This window comes from Pholcus phalangioides, unplaced genomic scaffold, assembly GCF_987345545.1.
Source record: "Pholcus phalangioides strain wild (caught in Gottingen) unplaced genomic scaffold, Ppha-v1.0 ptg000004l_1, whole genome shotgun sequence".
In the NCBI taxonomy this organism is placed as follows: Eukaryota; Metazoa; Arthropoda; class Arachnida; order Araneae; family Pholcidae; genus Pholcus; species Pholcus phalangioides.
In genome coordinates this window covers 309,212-332,056 of record NW_028301597.1, presented here as the reverse complement: position 1 = coordinate 332,056, position 22,845 = coordinate 309,212, and the positions used below count along the sequence as shown (strand labels likewise).

General features: G+C 38.5%; 1 protein-coding gene across 5 annotated transcripts in view; it reads left to right on the top strand.

Annotated features, from left to right (window-relative positions):
* Positions 1 to 22,845, top strand: part of LOC149086371 (protein bicaudal C homolog 1-A-like) — a 37,302-nt gene that overhangs the window by 13,012 nt on the left and 1,445 nt on the right. Inside the window, exons 3-17 of one of the 5 annotated variants that reach the window (XM_089254927.1) lie at positions 1,137 to 1,206; positions 7,196 to 7,275; positions 10,195 to 10,353; positions 15,411 to 15,464; positions 15,878 to 16,111; positions 16,220 to 16,525; positions 16,645 to 16,702; positions 18,036 to 18,109; positions 18,771 to 18,987; positions 19,233 to 19,403; positions 19,490 to 19,655; positions 20,266 to 20,438; positions 20,738 to 20,862; positions 20,940 to 21,042; positions 22,292 to 22,537. In XM_089254927.1, coding sequence (XP_089111053.1) covers positions 1,137 to 1,206; positions 7,196 to 7,275; positions 10,195 to 10,353; positions 15,411 to 15,464; positions 15,878 to 16,111; positions 16,220 to 16,525; positions 16,645 to 16,702; positions 18,036 to 18,109; positions 18,771 to 18,987; positions 19,233 to 19,403; positions 19,490 to 19,655; positions 20,266 to 20,438; positions 20,738 to 20,862; positions 20,940 to 21,042; positions 22,292 to 22,537 — 2,236 coding nt within the window. Of the gene's footprint in view, positions 1 to 1,136; positions 1,207 to 3,217; positions 3,528 to 7,195; positions 7,276 to 10,191; positions 10,354 to 15,410; positions 15,465 to 15,877; positions 16,112 to 16,219; positions 16,526 to 16,644; positions 16,703 to 18,035; positions 18,110 to 18,770; positions 18,988 to 19,232; positions 19,404 to 19,489; positions 19,656 to 20,265; positions 20,439 to 20,737; positions 20,863 to 20,939; positions 21,043 to 22,291; positions 22,538 to 22,845 lie in introns of those variants that run through there. The other 4 variants (XM_089254917.1, XM_089254935.1, XM_089254944.1 and 1 more) reach the window with 4 other exon arrangements.

Genomic DNA, 22,845 nt, shown 5'->3' with positions numbered 1-22,845 from the left:
TCATCGACAAGTCCCTTATAAGGGACGTTTCCGTATTTTCCCGTAATTTTGTCCATTTTTTTATGAATGTCTTTTTATAAAACATTTTTTATATCAACCCTCGTGTTCAACGCTTTTTTCGTGAAATGCATTTTAATTTACTGCAGACTTGCTGTAGCATTTCATTTGTTGTCAAAGGTTATTCATAAGCGAAGATTAACAATTTCACCGACAATTAGTAAGTTTTGGCGAGAAATGGTCGTATCCTGAATTTGATCCCAGTTTCCTGTGGTTTTTATCTAAAATGTCGCCCCCCAGAGACCCTAATCGTAATAAAATTTCAGTTTCATGTGTATAGTAATCACTTTCGATTGTACTGTTCATATTTAAAGGGTCTTTAAAACGTCGATCTCGGTTATAACGAGGAAATTTCATGGAATCTTTCGATGTTATGAATGAACTAGTTTATATTCCAGTGTTTCCCCCCCCCCCTCCCCACATCTTCCAGAAAATAGTCATTGGAAATGTACCCGGAACGTGAGGCTCTTGATCCGCCCGGGGCGCCAAATCAATTGATGGGGCGAGAAACTTTGTCGACCAAAATGTGGTCGGGGGGCTAAAGTAAGTCTCCCGCACGGGTAGAGCCGCCTCGGGTTCAGGTGTCCATGATAATGAGATGTCGTCTATTCACTCTTGCATTATCGTACCACTTCTCCATGCAGATATGGGACCCCGGAACTAGTTGCCCTCTGCCCAAACTGCCCCGGACGGCAATTTTAGGTGAAAGCAAAGAAAACCATCCTGATATTGTCGAGTTTTAAAGTTGCGGGGAGGCAAAAATTCTAGTTACGACCCTGCCCTAAAAGATTTCAGTTCAGGCAGCACCCAATCCCGGGTTCGTATCGTATTTGTTACCCGCACTGCTCACTGCAAAATAGTACAGGTGCACAAGGCCGTTTTAAGAGTATCGTGGGGCCACGAGCCAATTGATTTTTCTGAAGCCCTTCTAAACAAATTCTCGAAAATTTCAACCAGATCTCATTTTTGTGAGGCTCTCTTCGTTCGAAGCGCCCGGATGTGCCCATGCCTTAAGACGGCACTGCACGTGCGAAAGATGTAAATATGGATTTCATTTTTTTTCCAATCGTATTTTTCAGGTGATGAGCGAAACCTCCACGACGGTGTCATGGCCTTCTAAATTGAAAATTGGAGCAAAGTCCAAGAAAGGTATGTGCGAGTAAAAGGATTTCTTTTATCGTTAATATTCTTTAATATCTTGAGTTAATATGAATTGTAATATCGTAGGTTTTAGTAATACATTTTCTTCATCCAAAGCCATCCTTAAGAGATGAATGACTACATCGGGCCAGCATTTAAAACCCATAACTACAACACATGCTTATCTTTTTTGCACTGAGTAAAACAAGGTGATATGAAGAAATTAAAAATAACTTTTGGTAAACTTTCGTGTACCTAACAGTCTGAGTATACAGTATAATGTGTGAATTTTTTTTACTACTTTACCCCATACCAACTCCGGTCATATATCGCCATTCGGCAATTTCCAATTAGTGGAGTTGGGTGGGAAATGAAGGTATCGCATTTATCGGTGGTCGCCCCTGGTTCGGTAGGTAAAGAACTTGCTTCTGACTTCTATGCCCGGATTCGAACCCATGGACCTTAATAGTAATTTTTTGCATACTGCCATCTATAATACAAATTGTGAGTGAAGTATGATGTTTGAATATTTGTACCGCTTGTTGTATCCTGCTCCAGACTTTTTTAACCAGGAGATCGGCTCGCATTAGCGCCTGGAAGTTTGGAACCGCAGGAAACCAACTTCAGCCGACCACCACTGTGGCAGCGGTGGGGGGTTTGAACGGTGTCCCGGGCACTGGACTGGGGGGGGGGGGTGCCGAATTCCCCCCATTAACTGCTGCACCTACATTACATAGCCGATCCCAGCTTCCATTTTGATGCATCTGAGTTGGTATGTAGCTGCGGACCGGCAGAGTCATCCTTGGTTTACTCGAAGCGAGAAGCACAAAAATGAATAGTTTGCCTTGGGTTGTTTCCGCTGGGGCCCGGCCTGTCATATCTTTACGGTGGGCCAAATGGGTATCTAGCCAAAACAAGAGGCCTCGAGGTTAGATCAATTAAGAAATTTCTCAAATTATGAATTTCCAACCGTCAGGAAAAATGCACCCGGGGCGAAAAAATCGTTTGAACGGGAAATCTCGTTGCCCATTGGTAAAAGTTAAGACCATGAAAATAAGTCGTTCTAAGAGGGAATTTTGTAAGCGGGATTTACGGTATTCATAAAAGCTGAAATGATTTCAATTACTTTCATTTTCATCCTTCTATGAATTTTCTATTTGTTATAAAATCTTTTTAATTAGGATTTTAAATTAATAACTGAAGTTAATAAATTCGAGTAAATGATAACAGAATTCGAACTAATGTTATTTTTAAGTTCGAAATGGTTTTCTCGCTAATTTGCATTTAATTGTGTTCATATTCTTTTTATGGATGTTCTTCAGTATTCCGGTGTATTCTGTAATGTTTTTTTGAGATGGGGCCTGTTCCTGAAAAGTTCTGGCCCTGGGCAAATCGCAGTATTTTTTGGAGTCCCCATGTACCTTTTTGAAGCAGAGACGTACACAGGGTAAAAGGAACATGTGGGTTGTCTTAAATACAAGGAACGAATTTCGGGGCCCTGTGAGCATGTGACTCGTTAGTACATGAGAGGAAACAGGCACTGGCTGCGGCTCTGAAATCAAGACTCCACTATTTTGGCACCGAGCTTGCGTCTGGTAAGTGCCTGTCTTAATTGAATTTTTAATGCGGTCGGCCATTGCCATTTATAAAACTCCAGAAACGTATGCAAATGACGTTAATTAAGGCATATGGATATTTTTTTTACTTAAAACGCGTAATTATTTCTTCGAACAGGATTTCCAACTTCCATTTCAGTGGGAAATGTTCTCCCCGTCCCACTTTTTCAAGGCCATCTTTGCACCCAGATTTTTCTTAAATGTTTTCCTTCCCCATATAGGCTGTCATACGAATACTCTCGATTGCCCGGACACATTTCTTTCTTTCCTCCACGGGCTCTTTGGTAATGTGATCTGTTGCCCAAAGAACAGAAGCGCCCTTATCTCGTGAACCGCGGTTTCTTTTCCCCCTCCCTTCATCCTTATAGTTCTAGCGCCTCCCTCTTTTTTAAGAAAAAAAAATTATGAAGCTCAAGCCAATTGCTGTTGTATGTTGGAGCGTTTTCTCTCCTCTCTCTCTCCCATCCATCGAGATGAAAAGAAAAAAAGGCATCTGTGCTGTCCATCGCGCGACCTCTTCTCTATTTAGTGTAGACGTATTCGGGATATTAGTGCTGCTGGAGAAAAAATAGGGTTTTTTAATACGGGGAGAAAAGTCGTCTTAACTGTTAATTTTCGTCTTGGAATGATTTTTAGAAGCCACTTGGCGTCTGGCTCATTGACCTGAGGTCTCGTCATTTATGTGTTTACATCCACCAAGTCATCCAGAAGCAGGTAAAGTTCGCTTTTTTTTTTATTGAACCGATGTTTTGGATTCCACTGTTATCGTCTCTCCGACTGTTTGTTCTGTTATCTATTTCTAATGAGAGGAAACGTCTATTCCTCTCGATAACCATCTCGTAAAACATCGCAGTTCTCTTCCAATTAGCTTTCCGTAAATATAGCTTTTAGTGGACGATTTTCTTGAATGTAATTGAATGCGTTGACAGAAATTGCCATTGATGGGAAATAAAAGCGATTTTACCCATTGTAAACTGACCCATTAACCCTTCCAGGATTAGGATGTGTGAGCGTCTTGTAGTTAGTGTACGTATACTGTAGTTGAATTTTTCTCATTCCTGTTGGAAATATGGGCAGAGATACGGGAGGGGCATTGCCCCCTTCAGCGTCAAAGGTGGAGTATCGACTGATCTAATGTATATATGAATTGACATCGTGCCCCCAGACTTCCAAGTCTATCTCCGCCTATGGTTGGAAAAGATAACATTTTATTGTGACCTGTGAATTATCCATTGATAACCCTTAACCACAGGGTCCTTTAAATTATTGAAGATTTTCATAAATTTTGAATTATTAGTTCTGAATAAAAATTTGAGTTTTGTTGAAATCTGAAATCATTAATTCCGAATACATTTATTTCTGGATATTTAACCACTTCACGTACAAGGATTTGGCAACAAATTTGGATTATCTATTTGACGATTCGGCGATAAATCTGGTTAATTTTTATTTTCCTCTCCATACGTTAGAAAAAGGAAGGTGGGGGGGGGGGAATATAAAAGGAAAAAGTACAATGGATAAAGGAGTTGTTTTTTGTCTTTGGCCCTCACCATACCTGTTTTCCGTCGCTCTTACATGTATGTAGTAGAAAGATGCATCATGTGTGGGGAAAATCATTAACAGAGGGAAGGAAAGAAAAGCAAAGTACTATAAAGCTTCACAGTGGTAAAGAGGAAAGAAAACGGCTTGTTTTAATTTATTCCACTGCCGTTTGGACGTAATACGCCTGTGATCGTAAAGAGGTTAATTTTTGAATTATTTTGTTTAAAATCAAGAATTAATGGAAATCCTGAAGTTTAATTCTAAAACCACTTCTCAATTTTTATCCAGTGTACTGCTGTATTTTTGTACGAGTATTTCATTTCTGAGCATTCTGTAATTGTCTTTTGATGCCCAATAAAATTCAATTTTGAATTGTGGGCCCAAGGAATAAACTATGTTCGGCTTCCAGGTCTCAAATCTTCAAGACGCCCTGGTTGTAGCATTCGTAGATTTTAAAAAACATTGTTTTCAACTCTAGCAAAAATGTTTTTTGTTCTCTGGGATACGTAACGAACTTTATGAGCTTGTGATCAGCCTCAAACCCCACCATCTTTCACGGGACTCTTCACAGTTAATTTATTGTGTGGGAAAAAAAATCTTTAGTCCCCCAAATATATAGACATTCTTGTGACCGTTCAGTTAAGAGAATAAGAATCTCTCGAAACATGACTGTATTTGAGGTGGAAAATTTTGAAATGTTCATTTATTAATTTCAATTTATATCGATAACATTTCCTAATTCGGTACAATCTTCGATAACCTAGTGAATTCTAGTTGCACAACCTCACCACTTCAAATGATTTTTTTTTAATTCTAACTTCGAATTAAACATTTATCTTCCAGGGAGAATGCATTTGAACGTAATTTTGGAATAACAGTATACTGAAAATTGGCCTATAATTTATGTATTGGTATATTGAAAGTTTGTTTCCTGCGATTTTAAAACTTCGTGGCGCGAATGCGAGCCGGTCTCCCATTTAGAGGTCTCTCGCAGAGAGCAGGCAGACCTTCAACATGATACTTGCATAACAAGGAAATTCAAACATTTACTAAGAAGCATGTACGGTCAAGTAATAGTATATTTAACATTATCTTTTCACCTTTTGACAGTGGATAAACGTTCAATGACCACCTCGATACCATAGTATGGTTTTTTCTCTTTAAAATGTTCGTATTTTGGTTTTTTTTAGTTACTACTAAATCGTAACATTTAAATATGAAAATTCATCTATTACGATGAATAAAACTTTGAATTGTGAGGTTCTTGACGTATAGTGCACGCATCCGGCCGCTGTGTTGGTCGAGTGGTCAGTGACAGACTTTCATCGCGAGGACCCAGGTTCGAACCCCACCGTCGCCAGTGATGGTCTGCTGAAGTTTGTTTTCTGTGGTTCCCAACTTCGAGGCGCAAATGCGAGCCAGTCCCCGTTAATCTGGTCAGAGCAACAGGCCTACAACGATACAATTATTCAATCATTACATTTCACTCAGTTAGAAAAAATTGATGGCAGCACTTCACGTAACAAGCATTACATAAACTTCACGTTAGGTTCACAACACGTCCGCGCACATTCCAGCATGTACCAATTCCTTAGAAAATCCGTAGAGGAATGAGTACGAGGTGCATGTACGGCTGAATAATAGCACACGCATCCGTACTATTTGCTCACAATCTGCAGCAAAAGCGATTGAATTACACTTGGTACCCTTTAACTTGGCCTTTTTTTACATTTAAATTTTTTCGAAGTCTAAAGTGATGGCTGATCGAATGAGATCGTAAGTGAAGCTCGATTTCGTACAGCCATTTACTTTCATTGTGAAACGTTAATTTAACCCTTTCTGCAGGTTTTATAAATTTCACTAATCCGCATTGTAACTGGCACAAGGGAAATGACCATACCCCAAGTAAAATGCCGCAGACTTTGTGCAGGTGATAGTGGTTATAACCCTCTTCCTTTCTTTCGAACTCTCTTCCTTGTTTTATTCTCAATATTTTTGTTTATACTGTTCGTATACTTTTCGGAAGGAAGGGGGAAAACGTGTATTTCAAACAGTCTATCCTATTAAAATTTGAACCCGTGAAGCAAACACTTTTTCGCAATGTTATGAAGCGAGCCCTCAGCTGACTGGAATTGTTTTGCGGTAAAAATTACCGTGATAGTGTTTTCTACACTTGAAATTCTTCCAGATTGTGCTGGAAGCATAGACTAAAGATATTGTAAGCTTTTTTTTCCTGGGCTTGTCATTGCCGAAATGAGAGGGTTTTCAAGGAAACTACATATATCGACATTGCCGCTAAAATGTCGAAAGCAAAATTGTAATTAAGCAAAATTGAAAATATAACCATGTTTTTGCATCGATCCTTTCATCTGGTCATTTTTCATCAATGTTCAAATACGCTGGCGTTATTTTAAAGTTTCTTCTATGGAGTATTTATCTGCTGCGTATTTAGAGTGTGAAACGTACTTTATACGGAAATGTAGAGCCATATTTCCCGAAATAAAACATTGAAATGTATTTGAGCTTAATGAGCGCTGCACTGGGTGTATCCACCACACATTCCCAGGATCAAATTAAAGTTGCAAGTTTTTTCTATTTATCGTATCGTACAACCGTTAGAAAACTATCAAATATTCGGAACCAACTCTTGGAATGAACTTTTAAATTTAAACCATAATATTTAGTCATTTTAGATTTCGCTTTGAAAAACATCTTTTTTATTTGTTGCAAAAAAGCGTATAAAAAAAATCATCTCGAAAGTTAAAAACGCCGCGTAACGTTATCAAGAAATAGGTATATTTTAGTTATATGAATGATGTGATTAAAAAAAACTTTTTCAGATCCGCACGTCAAGATAATAGGAAGACCCGAAGATGTTCAAGTTGCCAAACAGATGATTCTGCAAGTGCTGGACACTAAAGTTAGTTTTCTATTTGCTCTGTTTTTGCCCCCGTGTTTTGAAATACATGAGGCTTTTGTGGCCTCCCACATAAATTTTATGTAGTTCTTTCGCAGATTTCGTTTTTGATTTTGTTCTCCAAATTGGGGTGCCAAGTTAGAGGGGCCATATAATTAACGGGCACACATATTTAACGGGCTAATCGTTCCTAATGCAATGTATGAAGGTCATCTAGGGTAATCGTGGGCTAATGCAAAGTTCGAAACAAACTTGACATTCGCATCCATTCGTTTCTGTGGACCTATCGAATTAGCGTTTCTGAATAGATTCCAATGGTCGCTCAAACACATCGTTAGTTTTTCCACCAGAAATAATTACTCCCAGTGGCAAATAGTTCTGGAAATGTTCTAAACTTCTCTGCAGGGCGAAGGTTCTCAAAATCGTGAGTTCCGACCCCATGGGGGGGGGGGGATAGTCCTTGGAGAGATTTCAGGGAGGTCCGTCATCATAGATAAAACTCGTGCCTCCACATCCTGCAGCAGTGTCCCCCTTAGGCTTGGTTCAATGCCCCCCCCATAGTGTGAAATTTATAGTGTGAAAAACAAATCGTCCCGGGCCGAAACTCGGGCAGCCCTGCGTTTTTGAAGGGGCCATGCTTTAGTGTGCCTTTGATCATGAATATTTTAAGGGTCTTGCAATGGTAGGGAAACGTACGTATAAGTTTTTTATGAACAGTTATACAGTATACGTGTTCAACCTGTGGCCCTCAGAGTTGATCAGATGTGGCCCGCGACCTTCAAACCTAGTTTTGTAAAAATGAACTAATTGAAAAATATACGGATCAATTAATCCCTTCCCTTACAAGGTACTAGCGAGAAATTCGGATGATCTGTTTGACGAATGGGTGATAAATATGGTAACCTTGTCCTAATCCAACACCATCTATAGCAGGAGGCCTCCGTGTGAAGCTCGTGACGTCACTGAATGTAATCTCACCTATAGCCCGTGGATAGCTATCCAAGGGCAGGGCTTAGGGGCTATTCAAGTATTACGTCAGCAGATTTTTAGCCATTTTTGACCCCTCCCCCCTTGTCAGCAAAATTTCGTCAGCAGCTTAGAATATTTCATCTTCAAAAAGGGTGGTTGATGACGTAGGCAACTTTCAAACCCTCCCCCCTTGCCATCAAAAGTCAGCAAATCCAAAACCCCCTCGATGCTGACGTAATACTTGAATGACCCCTTAATCACCTTTAGCCCACACCTATACAACAAGAAGGGTAAAGATGGCGTATGCGTGGGCCTGCTATATCCAATGGCTATAGGTGTATTGAGGCGACTTGATAAGGCCCCTATTCTAGTGGCTATAGGTGAGATGACCCTCAGTGACGTCACGAGCTTCGCGTGGAGGCCGTCTGCTCTAGATGGTGTAAGTTTCCCAACCTTTTTTGTCCCATCGCCCCCTTCAGAAATTTTTTCTCCTACCGCCCCAACGCAACTTTTCTCCAATCTAACCCATAGAATCCTGTTATACCCGTAGCTTCTACCCTGGAACATTCCATCGCCCCAGGAGGCGTTAACGCCCACGTTGGAAATCACTAGTGTAACAGCACGTTAGAAAAAAAATTGTGAAGAAAAATGAAAGGAAAACAGTGTATATAATAAGTACTGGAGATAATAGATGAATAGGCGTACGAAGATTTTTTCACCCCTCACCCTACCAGTTCTTTTGTGCTCTTATCTGTATATATTAGACGTGTATTTAATATGCATGTGTTAAAACACTAATAATTGTGTAGATATAAAGGGGGTAAAAAAACTTCGTAGGGTTACAGCAAAGCCTCGCGACGACGAAACCAAAACACCTTGTTTGAGTTTATTCCACAGGCACTTAGACGCAATATCGTCCTTGATCGTAAAGTGATTGTCCCGCAGCACATTTCCAATTCATTTAAGTGACCCGTGACACATTTACGTATGTAAAAATGAACCAAGTGGCACATTTACAGACTACTCAAGTGACATACGGTGTAGTTCCACATCACTTGGAAGAGCCCGCGGTATATTTTAAGATCAATTAAGGGACCAGCGTCAATATTCACAGGTCACTTAAGTGACCAGCGGCTCAGTTCCGGATCACCTATAGCCCCGCGGCATATCAACAGATCGCTTGAGTGATCTGCGGTACAGTTTCAGAGCATTTAAGAGGCCCTCGGTGCAGTTTCACATTAGTTATGCTGTTCGCGGCATATTCACAGATCACGTGAGCTGTGGTGCTGTTCCAGATCACTTGAGTGCCCCGCACTCACCAAGGATAAGCACCATTGGTATAAACGGAGCACCAATTTTTGCTTATCTTACCGAATTCGCTGTTTGATTTCTCAATTTGAAACTTAAGTGAGAAACTTGTTCTGCCGGACAAAACGAGGTTTCCTGAGATTGAATTTTCGGGATGTTCTGCCGTAACTGATATTTGGAAAGAAAAGTTTGTCTCCCGGGAATCAAACCCGGGTCCCCTTGCACATCGGAGACGCACTTTTCAACTCCTTATAACATGCATTAGTAGCGTGAAGCGCTGAGTGGAGACATGGAAGCCTCCCTTAACTACAGCAATTTCGCCCCAGTTGCCGTTTTTGTATGAAGAGATGGCATTTTTTCGGCCCCAAATATACTGAGAAATTGAAAAATTGCTGTAGTTAAGGGAGACTTCTATGTCTCCACTTAGCGCTTCTCGCTACTAATGCTTATTATAAGGAATTGAAAAGTGTCTGGTGTATTGGTTAGGGCACTTGTCTGGTGTGCAAGGGGATCCGGGTTCGATTCCCGAAAGACAAAATTTCCTTTCCAAATATCAGTCTCGGCATAACATCCAGAAAACGAGGTTTATTTATCCCGATGATTTTGCTTTCGTAGAACTCCTAACACTTGTCTATATTGCAGCAGAAGAACCGCGTGACGCTGAAGATGGATGTGTCGCACTCTGATCATTCCTATATTATCGGCAAAGGTGGATTCAAAATCCAGCAGGTGATGGAAGAAACTGGTTGCCACATCCACTTCCCAGATTCTAATCGTAACAGCAACGTCGAGAAAAGCAATCAGGTGCGTATATATGCAGAGGCATAATCGATATTTATCTCGGTTTTGATTTTGATGGAAGTGACTTTTTTTTTAATCAATTTTTTCGATCAATTTCCTCAATTTTATTGGAGCTTCAAGATTTGTCAGATTTCAATTGTACAAATTACCGTAATTTGAAATAAGTTTTTCATTGCTTGGATTATGTATTAATTAGGACTCCAGGTCACCGTGGCGACTAAAAAATTGGTATTGACGCCTGAAATTTATGTAGTTGAGCAGCACAAAATGTTTGGAATTTATAGCAACATAACTCCTAACACGAAAGAGGGTCACTATGCCCTGAAAAAGTCAAGAAGCATTTTTTGAACTTTTTCTTCGGGTAAAACTTTTTTGATGCCTAGATTTTTTGCGATCTGTCCAACCCTGGTATCGATGCACGATTGATTCTTTCTAATGCATAACGATAATTTACGATGGTCCTTTAAAGTCCTTGTACAGATTTCGGTGTATTTTCATTTGGGGAAGCAGATGCCATATACGCCGCCGTAACACATGTACTTACCCGGGGCCCTCGGGTGCGGAAAGTGGCCTCATCTGTCTGAAATTTTTGAGATTAAGCATCTGAATTGGTAGGTAGGCAAGCACATTGGAGCAGCAACAGCCAGTTGGAGGCCTCTGAAAATCACCTTGCCCATGGTGTTCTTAAGACGGCCCTGGCCATATCCTGTATGTTACGGTAAATGTGATAAATTTGTTATGCATAATAACTGGGTTTTTTTGTTATTTTGTATAGTGGCCGGAAGTTTTTGTTCTCGTGCGAAATAACCGAATTTATCACACGTACCGAAACCTCGAGCCCGAATCACAAATGTGTCATGTCCTCGGAAAAATGGTGTGGGAAATGACGTTCGAATGCCTGTTACTCTATGGAAGTTATTTTTTTTTTTAATGTTTTGTGATATGCGTTTCAGGCAAACTTAGATGGCAAAATAAGGTATCCAACCATTTGATCAAAAAGTGAAATTGCACATTCCTGCTTCTGGCATCAGGCCGGCTTAAGAGCGTCGTGGCCCCTCGGCAAAATGGTTTTTCTGAGACCCTACCTGTTTAAATTTTCTACAAATTTACCAAGTTCTCATTTTTGTGAGGTCCCCTCTTTTCAGTTGCACAGGTAGGCCCATGCGTTAAGACAGCACTGGCTGGCGTACGAGGTATGATAAATTATCACTGCAAGTAAGCTGTATGTGTCAAATTTATGAATCCCTGCCTCGGAAGGCTATACACATTAGTGTTGCTGTTGCTCTTACATGTGAACTTGCGTATAAAATTTCATTGGGCCGTGCTTGTGAACTAATGTGCGTGTGTATTACGAGCATGGGTGAGAGAAAAATTATTTCCGTCCATTCAAAACTTTAAATACAAATACGAAGATTGAATACAAATTTGCATAAGCTAGAGCTGTTAGATTTAGCATTGCTTACGTAGCTGGTTCATCTGATATTAGTTCCAATTGATATTCTCCAGATGGCGATTACTGTTGATTTTTTTTTTTTTTTTCTTTTTTTGCCATCGAAATCTGTAAAACTAGTCGATTTAGCGGAGCACTTGTGTAATGAAACGAGATCATACACAGCGTGAGCGAAGAGATAGTCAACATGAAAGTAATGAGGCAGCTCTTTATCTCGCAGAGCTCGACAGGATTAATACGCGAGCGTTTCTAATGATAATGCTATGATGTATGTACATATTTACTTCGCATTTTTTCCCCTGCGCAAAACGTCGTAGAACGTGCGTCAACGGCTCTAGAGGTCGCAATTGGCCGCAATGATGAATACTTCCTGCTCGAGGCTCAAAAATAAAAACCCAACGCAGCCTCATATACATTACTTCCACTTTCACTATGAGAGAAGAATCGCTCCTTTCCCCCTTCAATTTTTCCCTTTTGAAAATAACCAGAGTAATTTAGACTCGTAGGAGTTGCCGCTAAGATTGGCTCATCCGATTCTTTTTTTCACATTATGCGTGAGGCCAAGAGTAACTGTCATTTGTCCTTGCAATAAAACCAAAACAATCTTTTTTAAACGTACATATTTCTTTTTTCCCTCATAGCTTCAATTTGAGGAAAGCATTTGATTGTAATTTGTCAAATGTTTTATACCTAGGGTGTTCAACGTTTAGGAGTGAGGGCCACTTCATATTGAGTTGAAAACGAGACGAACATACGCAAGTGATCTGGAACTGTGCCGCGGGTTACTTTGAATGCCCTTTGGCAAATTCCCAGATCACTTGAGTGACTTGGAGCAACACCTATAGTTCGTTTCAGGTTAACTTTGCAGTGAAAGGGAAGCTACGAGGGAACCGCATCACACGTTGCTATGACAACGAAAGCCTTTCAACCAATGTATGGATGCGCAGTCGCGGTAAGGTATAGCTGATTCTCGCCAATCTCACTAAGAAAAATCTTTTTTTTACGCATAATGGTGATCATTTTTTTTTTTCTATTTTAAAATTCTTAAACGAATAAAGATCGATTCAGAACACTATTTTTTCAGTATTCATTTTCAATCATTCAAAAAATTGAAATATTCTGCATAAATGATCATCGTAAGCCCCCGGTATATGGGAACTATATTTTGCGGCGAAGGAATACTCTACCTTTCTCTGCACTGCAAAGTTAACCTGAAACGGACTATAGAGATGAGCCTCCGCACGGATTGCCATAAACGCCATTCAGACTACCTAGCAAGTTTGCCACATCTTGAAACACAGCATACTATTGTTTCTTATTTTGGCGTAAAATCTTCCTGATTGGCTCACAAATACCGCATAGTGAGGCATAGAAATCGCCAATTCTAAGTCCGATCATTTTTTATCGCACAATGATACTTGCACAAGCAGGGAATTTTTTTCCTGAATATTCTGAGGGAAAATGGACTACTCTTGCTGCCGTCACGAGCAGCGTGCGGAGGGCTATCTCTAGTAGTTGCTGCTTGAAGTACCGTCTTAATGCATGGGGGCCCAACCTGTCATCCCGGGACCTCACAGAAATGAAATTTTGTCGGAATTTTCTAGAATTTACCTGGTAGGGTCTGAGGAAAACCACTTGGCCTGGCGTCCTCCCATGATGCTCTTAAGACGGCGCTGGTGACCCGCAGCATGTAGCAGCACTGTTCTAGAGCACTTGAGCGACTCGCGTCATAGTGCCACGGTAATCTTGATTTCTCGGATCTCTTGATCGACCCGCAGCACAGCTCACTTGAATGCTCTGGAACTAGTGACATATAAATATGCCGCAGATCACTTAAGTGACCTGGCAATGTGCCACTTAGTTGATTCCTACAAAATTAGGTTTGAGGTCACGGGCCACATCAGATGATTTCTAGGGCCACATTTGTCCGGCAGGCCATAGGTTGAGCATGTAGGATTTATAGTGCAGTAAATCAAGTTTTTGCCACCAAACTTATGTGGTCGTTGCCGGCTTCTCTTCCGATTCGGCGTTAATATTGTCGGGGACAGTATCCAAAACTAGCCTTTCCGCTCTTTTTTCTCAATTTCTCTGCTAATCTCTTTAAAAGTGCCGTCTTAACGCATGGGCCTACCCGGGCTCCCCTGGGCCCTCGTGAGGCCCCTCTTCTCTCAAAAATGAGATTTGGTTGAAATTTTCTGTAATTTACCTGGTAGGTCCTCAGAAAAACCACTTGTCCCGGGGCCCATGGTGTTCTTAAGACGGCCCTGCTCTTTAGCGAACTCATAGGATCCCATATTGTACCCATAGCTATTACGGCAAGTCGAGCGTGTTCCAACACCTTTTCAGGGGTGCTGTGCGGTTGTGTGGACAATAGGTAATATTTGTGGGGCCCGTGACTTATTACGTTGTCCATAATACATCTAGAGCCGAGGGCCCTATGGTAAATTTATAGCATGAAAAACAGAGGAGAATTGTCCCATTTCCCAGGGCTAGAGCCCCGTCAGCCCCACCCTTGTGAACACAGCATTATGGAATCACTTTGCGAGGACCTGTTTTTAAGAAGTTCATCAGAGAAATGTTTGTATTAGCACCATTTTGGGGCGATTCTCGTCCATAGAATCAGGAGGCTCCCTCATGTCTGTACCTGGTTGTAACTTCCCTCCTGAATCCGTGCCAGGTTTGATTGTGTGAAAAATGTTTTGGGTCTGCTGCTAACAATATCTGGTTTTGAAAGATTAAATAATTAAATAGTGTCTCCTAAAACAATTGCTCTAATCTAATGAACACTTTTCCCATAGAACCTGGGTGCTGGTTTCAATTGTGACAATATTGGAAATTGTATTTTCGCGGTTGAGTAATAAGCTGAAGAAATAAGGATCTTTGGTTGCAGTGCTAGGTTCCATTTTCTTGAAATCAGTTCAAAATTAACTGGTTTAAATCTAGGTGTCTGAACTGGTGGTGCCGTGGGTGCTCGAACACCCATGGCAATTTGTAGTTCAGGTCCGAGCACCCCTAGAATTGATTCAGAAATCAATTTCCTACACGAAACTCAAGACGAGCACCCACAAGTGTGAAACACTTCTGACGCCGCTGGTTGAAGTGGTTGTGATATTATGTTGAATATTTTGTCAGGTCCTTTTATAAGAAATTAAAATTGGTGGGCCAATTTGAAGAAAGGACATCCAACGTATTATGGCAGGAATCATAATGATTGACAAAAGAAACAGAATGGGTCATAGCCCAGGAGTGAAGTTCTTTTCTCTTTACTAGAGGCTATATAAAAAGCCCCAACCAGTTAACATGTTGAAGGTTTGTCTATAGTTGTGCAGCCTCTAAAAAAACCAAAGGAATAGAAAAAACTATTTTTATTAGTTGTATTATAGCTATATGCTTATTAGAGTTGGTTTTTTCCCTTTTTAAAATAGAAGGGCCTTTAAAAGATAACTTTTAAGGTTCCATTCACCTTTTGCAATGTTATAATAAAATTTAATGTTTTTTCTGCAAGACAATAAAAAAAACGGTAGAAACTTCATGTTTTATGAAACCACAATGGATTCATTTTTCTGTCACAATTTCATTTATATTCATGGTATGTAAAACTTCTCTCTAGGTTTCCATAGCTGGTGAAGCTGATGGCGTGGAGACTGCTAGAAGCAAGATCAGAGTAAGCATATAAAACAGCTATTTAATGTTTTTAAGCTTATTACATGCCCAACTCCACCCACCTAGAAATTCAATTTTCTTTAAAGAAAATGCAACTGCTGTCATGTGGAATTCAATAACTTTTTAACCATATTATCACATTAGGATTTCTTTCCAGATGAGCAGAGGATATGGTTTGTTAACCACAGCCCCCACATGGAGCAGGGGTCCCCAGACTGGGACATTTGGTGGGCCCTCTGTAGTTTATAGAATGAAAAAAAAGAATCGTTCCGGGGCCCCACCCTTGTGGTACCCATGATGCATCAATAGAAGTTATAAGAAAATTACTAATTATATTCTCATGGAAAACTTGAGCGTTAAATGTCAAGATTAAACAAGTTTTCCCAATTTACTTTGATACATTAAATTTTTCAGGAGCTTTTGCCTGTAGTGTATATGTTCGAGTTACCAGCTGGAGCATCCACTAAACCAGGTGACGAGTCGGGACCAGCTCTGCAACACATCCAGCAGACTTACAGCTTTAATGTTGCCTTTAAGACATTGATACCTGGCCGAGTTCTAGTTATAGTTCGTGGATGCAACCGTTTGCTCTCTAGGTTGAGACAAGGGCTTCTATATCTCATGGAATACCTTACCGGCTCAAAGACAGTAAGTTTATGTCGAGTGAGCATTTTCTTTTTCTGTTCTAAATCTGTTCCTGGAAATGTCTGGAATGTCTTTTTATTTTCAAGGGGTTTATGGGTTTTTATTTTCAAGATTCCAGTAATGGGGTACATGAAGACAGAAGTGGCAGCTCAGCACCATTCTTTTGTGATGGGCAATGGCGGGTCCAATGTCCAAATGATAATGTCAAAAACTGGAGCTACTATAACATTTCCAGATACGACAGCCTCTGCCAACAATCCAGTATTAACAGGAGTTCCAGTGTTACCGCCTACATATCGACCTGCTGCCCAGTTGAATCTTGGAGCTATGCAGGGACCTCAAGTGTTACAGACTAAATCCTCTGTAGTATTTCAAGGATCTTTTGACAGCGTCTGCTTGGCTTGGCAAGAATTGCTTGTAGGTTTTTACTTTTCGTATTAGACGCTGTTCATAACTTAAAACTATTTTCAACAATGTTTAACATTTATTTAAAAAATGATTTAATAGATACATAAATCTATCGAATGTTTTTACAGAAATGTCTTCCTCTTGCACTGATGTTTGATCTTAAAGAAGGACAAGATGTTGACTCAGGTGATTTGTTAAAAGTGTATATTTTTGAACTGGACTTTACTGTATGACCTATTTGGCATATTTAGACTCTCGATAATCTGGCTGTACATTAGTCCTGCCCATCCTGTAATCCTGAGTTTTTAGGTGGGTTTCTAAGCATGGAAGAGGGGAAAACATTGCATGTCTGCACAAAAAAGTTTATCCACATGGGCTTTTTCAATTGACTTCTAGTAATCTGGAGATTAAAGTAATCCAGCATACACCGGTCTGATGTGCCGAATTAGTGAATCTACTGTACATATTTATCTCTTGAACTGCTTCCATTGCACATAGATGAGTAAGTCTGCTCAATCGTTTTCTAATTAGTGATACAGGGAAAGAATTTTCACACATACAGAAAATTATAATTCAAATTGAGTCGCCAAAAGGTTAAACTGATCGTATTTGTTCTGTGTTGTAGTTCCTTTTATATATATTCTATCCTTGTATACAAGGACTGGCTTAAGTTTTTTGTGGCCCAGTGCAAAAACAGCTTTGCACCCCCCCCTTAAAACAGTTTCCAACCCCCACAAAGTGCATTAATGTACGCTAACACTGGGTGATAAGCAGCATAGTTCTAAGGCATTGGTCCACCTGGGCACCTTATAAAATGACATCTGGTTGAAACTTTCACGAATTCACCTAGTAAGGCTTTTAAAAAATTGCTTAGCGCGGGGGTCAATGATGGTCTTGATTATGAGGCTACCAATTTCTTGACGTTATAGTGAATTTTTACAGTGAAAAACATAACTCTCTCCTGGGAAAAATAAAAAATATGAAACTGTTCCACCCCCTAAGAAAATCTTGTGTAAGCTACCTCCCAGTGTCTGATCACCCTGGTGTGCAACAGGTCTACATTAACACCCAATGACTATCAAAGCATTATTGCATAGTTGTAAAAAAGTCAATAAATTTGAACGATAGTGCCCATTGAAAAAATGTCCAGGTGTCCTCTCTCGCTTATAACCTCCAATAGTTAAGTGCAGAATCTAGATGCTGTATATCCCAACTAGATACTCTTTCAGCTGGGAGGCGTGCATTGTGCCTCTCCCGTGCAATTTTGAATAATTTAAAAAATTTAGCTTTCCCCCTCTGGTCTTGCAATCGAGGCACCAGATCCACCTGCACCTTTTTCTTTACTTGGAGGGTGGGGAGTGATTCAATTAAAACCTTGGCTGGAGGGTTTGATGTCTGAATTTAAGGTCTTGGACAAAATTTTAAGCTATTGCTTTATGGGAAAAGTTGCCTTAGTCTGGCTGCTTGTATATATTTTATCGTATATATTTTCCTTGTAAATATTAATTCATTTTTCCAGTGTTAGTCAACAATTTGATGGAGACTCACAATATTAACATAATGGTTCGTCCAAAGATCAAAGAAAACATTAAGGTGAGATGAAATTTTTCATTTGAAATATTTGAATTTTTGAAAAGACAAATTACCTACTCTTCTTTTGCAGCATTATTAACTCAGTCAGGCATAGTTCAGACTAATCTCTTGATAGATATTTGTGTAAGAATAAAGACTGTTTTTCAGATTACTAATTTTAGCTCAGACATATTGCAGTCAAGACGAGTATTTGCAAGCATTTCTATGAAGGGAGAGTTCCATCGAAAATTATTCTTGCACAGCTAGATACACACTGGCAGAAAATAAAATTCCAATGCTTATCTAACATAACTCCTTTGTGTTGGGATTTTATTTTCGGTTGGTGTTATTTAAAATGTTAAATTTTTTTAAAGGATTAGTTCTTTTTCAAGCTGCCACGCAGTTGAGTGGTTAGCAAGCTAGTCTTTGGTTGTGACACTAATTTCCTAGACCAGATTATACTGATCATTTAGGAAAACAGACTATTAAAGATCTGTTTTTGGAGTCGTGCATGTTAAAAATGTTAATTCAAAATTTCATCTTGAAGTTGTTCTAAAAATCATGAAATTTCATAAATTTTATCTAGTTTTGTGTATCATTGGAAATATTTGAGTTTCGTAGATGTGATTTCTGACAAACCTAAATCTAATAACGTGGAGATTAACTCAATAATTATTTACAGTCAGTGATTCTTCGTGGTTCAGAAAGAGACTCTAGAATTCTTTTTCAAGTAAGGAAAGAAATTCTAGGATTACAAGACCAGATGTGCAACTACGATCAGACTTCTACTGTAGCTCAAGCAGCTAGTATCAATTATGGTTTCAGCACAGAGGAAGTATCTGTCCCACAATATGTAGCAAATATTGGAAATACAAATCCTGCGTCACCTAATGGCATAGGTAAAACATCTTGCACTTTAATAAGTAGATGTGCCAGTGCATGTAAATGTGTGTAATCTTGACTAATAGATTAAATAAGATAGTTATGTAATTTTTTTTTAATTTTTTAGATCCTATTTGTTTTGATCTATTTTCTGTGTAGCAAGATTGTTTCTAATTAATCAAGTAAATGCTTTTATATGAATGCTGTTCCACTTTTGTTATTCTGAAAATTATCACCTGTAAAACATTAATTTTACATGCAGGTTATGATATGAATACAGTTGAGTCTTTAACTGCTTTATCGAATCTCATTCATCGTAACCCGAAATTGATCGGAATCTTAAGTGATCTGACGACCATGATTCCTTCTGGAAGTCCAGGAATGACTCAGTATCCGCCTAATCTCAATCATGATTTTAGCAATGGAACTCAAGGTGACATTTTCAGATTTAAGTATCCATCAGTGTATATTATTTTTCAGAAGTAAATTCAGTGACTTATATTTTTAAAACTGTTTCAGGCACTTGGTGTAACAAAATAAGCTCAACAAACAAGCATTATAGAGCGTACAGCAATGACTTGCCACCATTTCTTCCTCCACCGTCCCCAAACAAAATGTTATCGTCGTCTTCCTCTGTGTCTCAGGATGATGCAGACTCTGGAATTTTTTTCTCATCGAGAAATAAGTGAGTTTCTGCCTGATGGAAGCATTTTTCGAAATTACTTTAAATCTGAAAAAATGACTGATAAAATGGGTGACTCAAGGGTTTGAAATGCATACTTTTTTATTATACAGGAAAATATTTGGTCATAAAAAAATGACCACATTCGAGGGATGACTGTTAAGAGGTTTTTACTGTATACTGTGGATCCTGCTTTTTAAAGTTTTCAAAAACCAACACAAAACAACGTAAGCGGGAAAACTTTGAACGGGGGAATTTCAATGAGTATTAGCAAGAATTTAAACCAAGAGAATCTTCCTAAGCAGAAAAATGTTTTAATTGGGAACGTTATAAGCAGAATCCACTATGTATATATATACATTTACAGCAATAGTTGTAAAAAAAATTAAATGGTTATATATTTATACGGGAAATGATTCAAGCAGAAAAAATAAAAGTAAAATCAAGGGTAATCTTGAGATACTTGTATTTCCTCTTGAGAAGTGTTATTTTAGATAATTAATGATTATTTCATTTCATATTCAGAATTTCACAATGAATTTTTGGCAAACCTAATAAACAATTGTTGATTGGGTTGAACCAAATACCTGAAATGTCAAATTTTCATTATTAGGTCTGGGAACAACTCGAGCCATCCGGAATCGTCGGCTTCCTCAACCTCTTCCTTATGCAACGATGATTCCAGCAGTCTTTACATGAGCGATTTTCCTTATAAAGAGCGTTCTAATGCTGATCTTGCGGTTCTTCTTGCAGAATATGAAAATAAAAAGATTGGTGCGACTAAAGGTAAGTCTCATTAGTTATTCTTAAGTGCAATAAAAAATATTTATCTATATCGTAAAATCTATTTGAAATGAATTTTAAAAATCTGTTGCAATGTTAATAATTAAAATTTGTTTCTTTAGAAAAAAACACTACTTTACTCTTTGTTGTGATAATGTTTTTGAAATTCTTTCTTGAGTAACGATTTAGATATAATTTTTCTAGCACAGTTTTAATTAACTGAAAATTTTAATTCAGATATTTATAAGCAAATAAAATTTCTCAGTTTACACATTTTGTATTATTCAATTTCCAATTTTCAGCTATGCAGCAAGAAATAGGAGATGGCGTCAGGACTCCATCTGCCTTATGGTCAGGACTGGGATTTTCTAAATCTATGCCAGGATTTGCTCTGCAAGGAAAACTTTCTTCTCGTGATAACACAGAGGTAACAATTCTGCAAAGTATCATTTGAAATATAAGTATCTCAAATTGTGTCATGTTATATTCTGATCATATTCACAGCAGGCAGATGACTGCAAGTTGCTCCAGGGTAAAGTTCCTGAAAATTTACCTGATCAGGCTTCTGCATCTAGTGCCTCTGCATCTAATAATCCAATGGACCAGGGTGAGTTCTACATATATGTTAACTAGTTTTGCTTGTAATACTCAGCTTTCTGTAACAATTTTTTTTTTTTTTTATTCTCCTTTTAATGGCCAATGTTCCCAATTTTGAAAATGGTTTTGTTGGGTAAATATTTCCGTACATGAAGGCACTTTTACCTAAAGGTGCAAGATTGGAAAAATTTCAAGTTTGTAAATTATTTTAACTGAACTGTTTCTAATCGCCTACTTTTGAAAAAATTTAATTTTTGTTTCTATGGACATGTAGAAATTTTTCTTTGTTTCATGGATTTATCAGATTTTTTTTTGTTTGATATCTTAAATTTTAAGGATCAGAAAAGGAAATAAAACAAACAATTCTATCAAGAAAATCGATCCAAATCTTAATTGGCTGGTAAAAAGTTGTACGTTGAAAATGCTTTGTTCTTTCATTATTTCTTGCATTATCTTTTCAAAAGTAGAGCTTAAGCTATTTATGGCTTGTGCTCTTTTATATAAATTCCTTTTGATCATAATGAATGCTTGACCTGAAGACAGAAGTGAAATTATTTTGTTTTTACTTTCTAAGAACCACTTAATTACCACAAATGACATATCAAAGAAACATTTTCTCTGGATATTATGCTATGAAAGAAAATTCATCTGGTCTGCACTTGGAATCTAACTCGGGTCTTTTTGCAAACATGTTACCATCTACACCACTGGGAGACACTACCCTGCCTTTTTTATTTCATCCATTGTAGCATGAGGTGCTGAAGAAGAGGCATTCTCTTTTTATCAAATACCCTGGGGCAGTAGTTTTTTTTCTTGGCCCAAGATATCAAGGAAATATTTTCTTTATTATGCTTGGGTAAACTTGAAAGAAAAGTCATCTGGTCTCTGCTAGAACTCTAATCCAGGCCCTCTTGCGAACCGGGCAAGCGTACCACCATCTACACCACTGGAGACATGTGCATGAAATAAAGAAGGTAGGGCTGTGTGTCCTGGTGTAGATGGTAGCATGCTTGCCTGCATTCAAGTCCTGGCTTTTTAGAGTTTCTTGGCATAATATCCAGAAAATATATTTCCTTAATAGACAACTTTTTTTTCTTTCTCAACCTAAAATATCTCCAATAAAATAGTATTTTCACTGGTTTACTGTCACCTAAATGTTTTTAATTTTGCAAAAATACACATTATATAGTTTCTTGTTTTTACTAATCTATAATTTATATACATAACTACTTTTTTTATGAGATGCATATATTTTTTAGTTCCATCACCATTCAGTCTGAGCAACTTTTGGGAGCACTTTCCTCAGCAGCAGTTGTCAGCTGTTGGCTATGGATCGATTCGTACTCTTCAGCAATTGTTCAATGTATTTGAACTGGAGCAATATCTGGAACTTTTTAACCACCATGAAATTGACTTTCACACGTTTTTGACGCTTACAGACATTGATTTGCAACAATTGAATATTAGCTATGCAGCGCGCAGGAAAATGTTATCTGCAATAGCAGGTGAGTTATTCAGTACATATTGTATATTTCATTTGAAAACAGAAGTTAACAGATAGTTTTAAAACGTAATTTTAAATGGGTTTTTTTTTTAAAGTGAATATTTCAGTTGGGATTAAATATTTTTTAAAACGTTTCACTAACTAGTATGGAAAATCTTTTTTATTGAAAAGCTTGTTTATTAATTTTTTCAATGGAATCAAAACGTTTTGCTTGTTTATAACACTTATGAAAATGCTATGACTTGGATATAACCATTTTTCGATTCTTTTGCTTCAGTTTTGATGTAGTGTTCCCAAGAAATTCTTAAA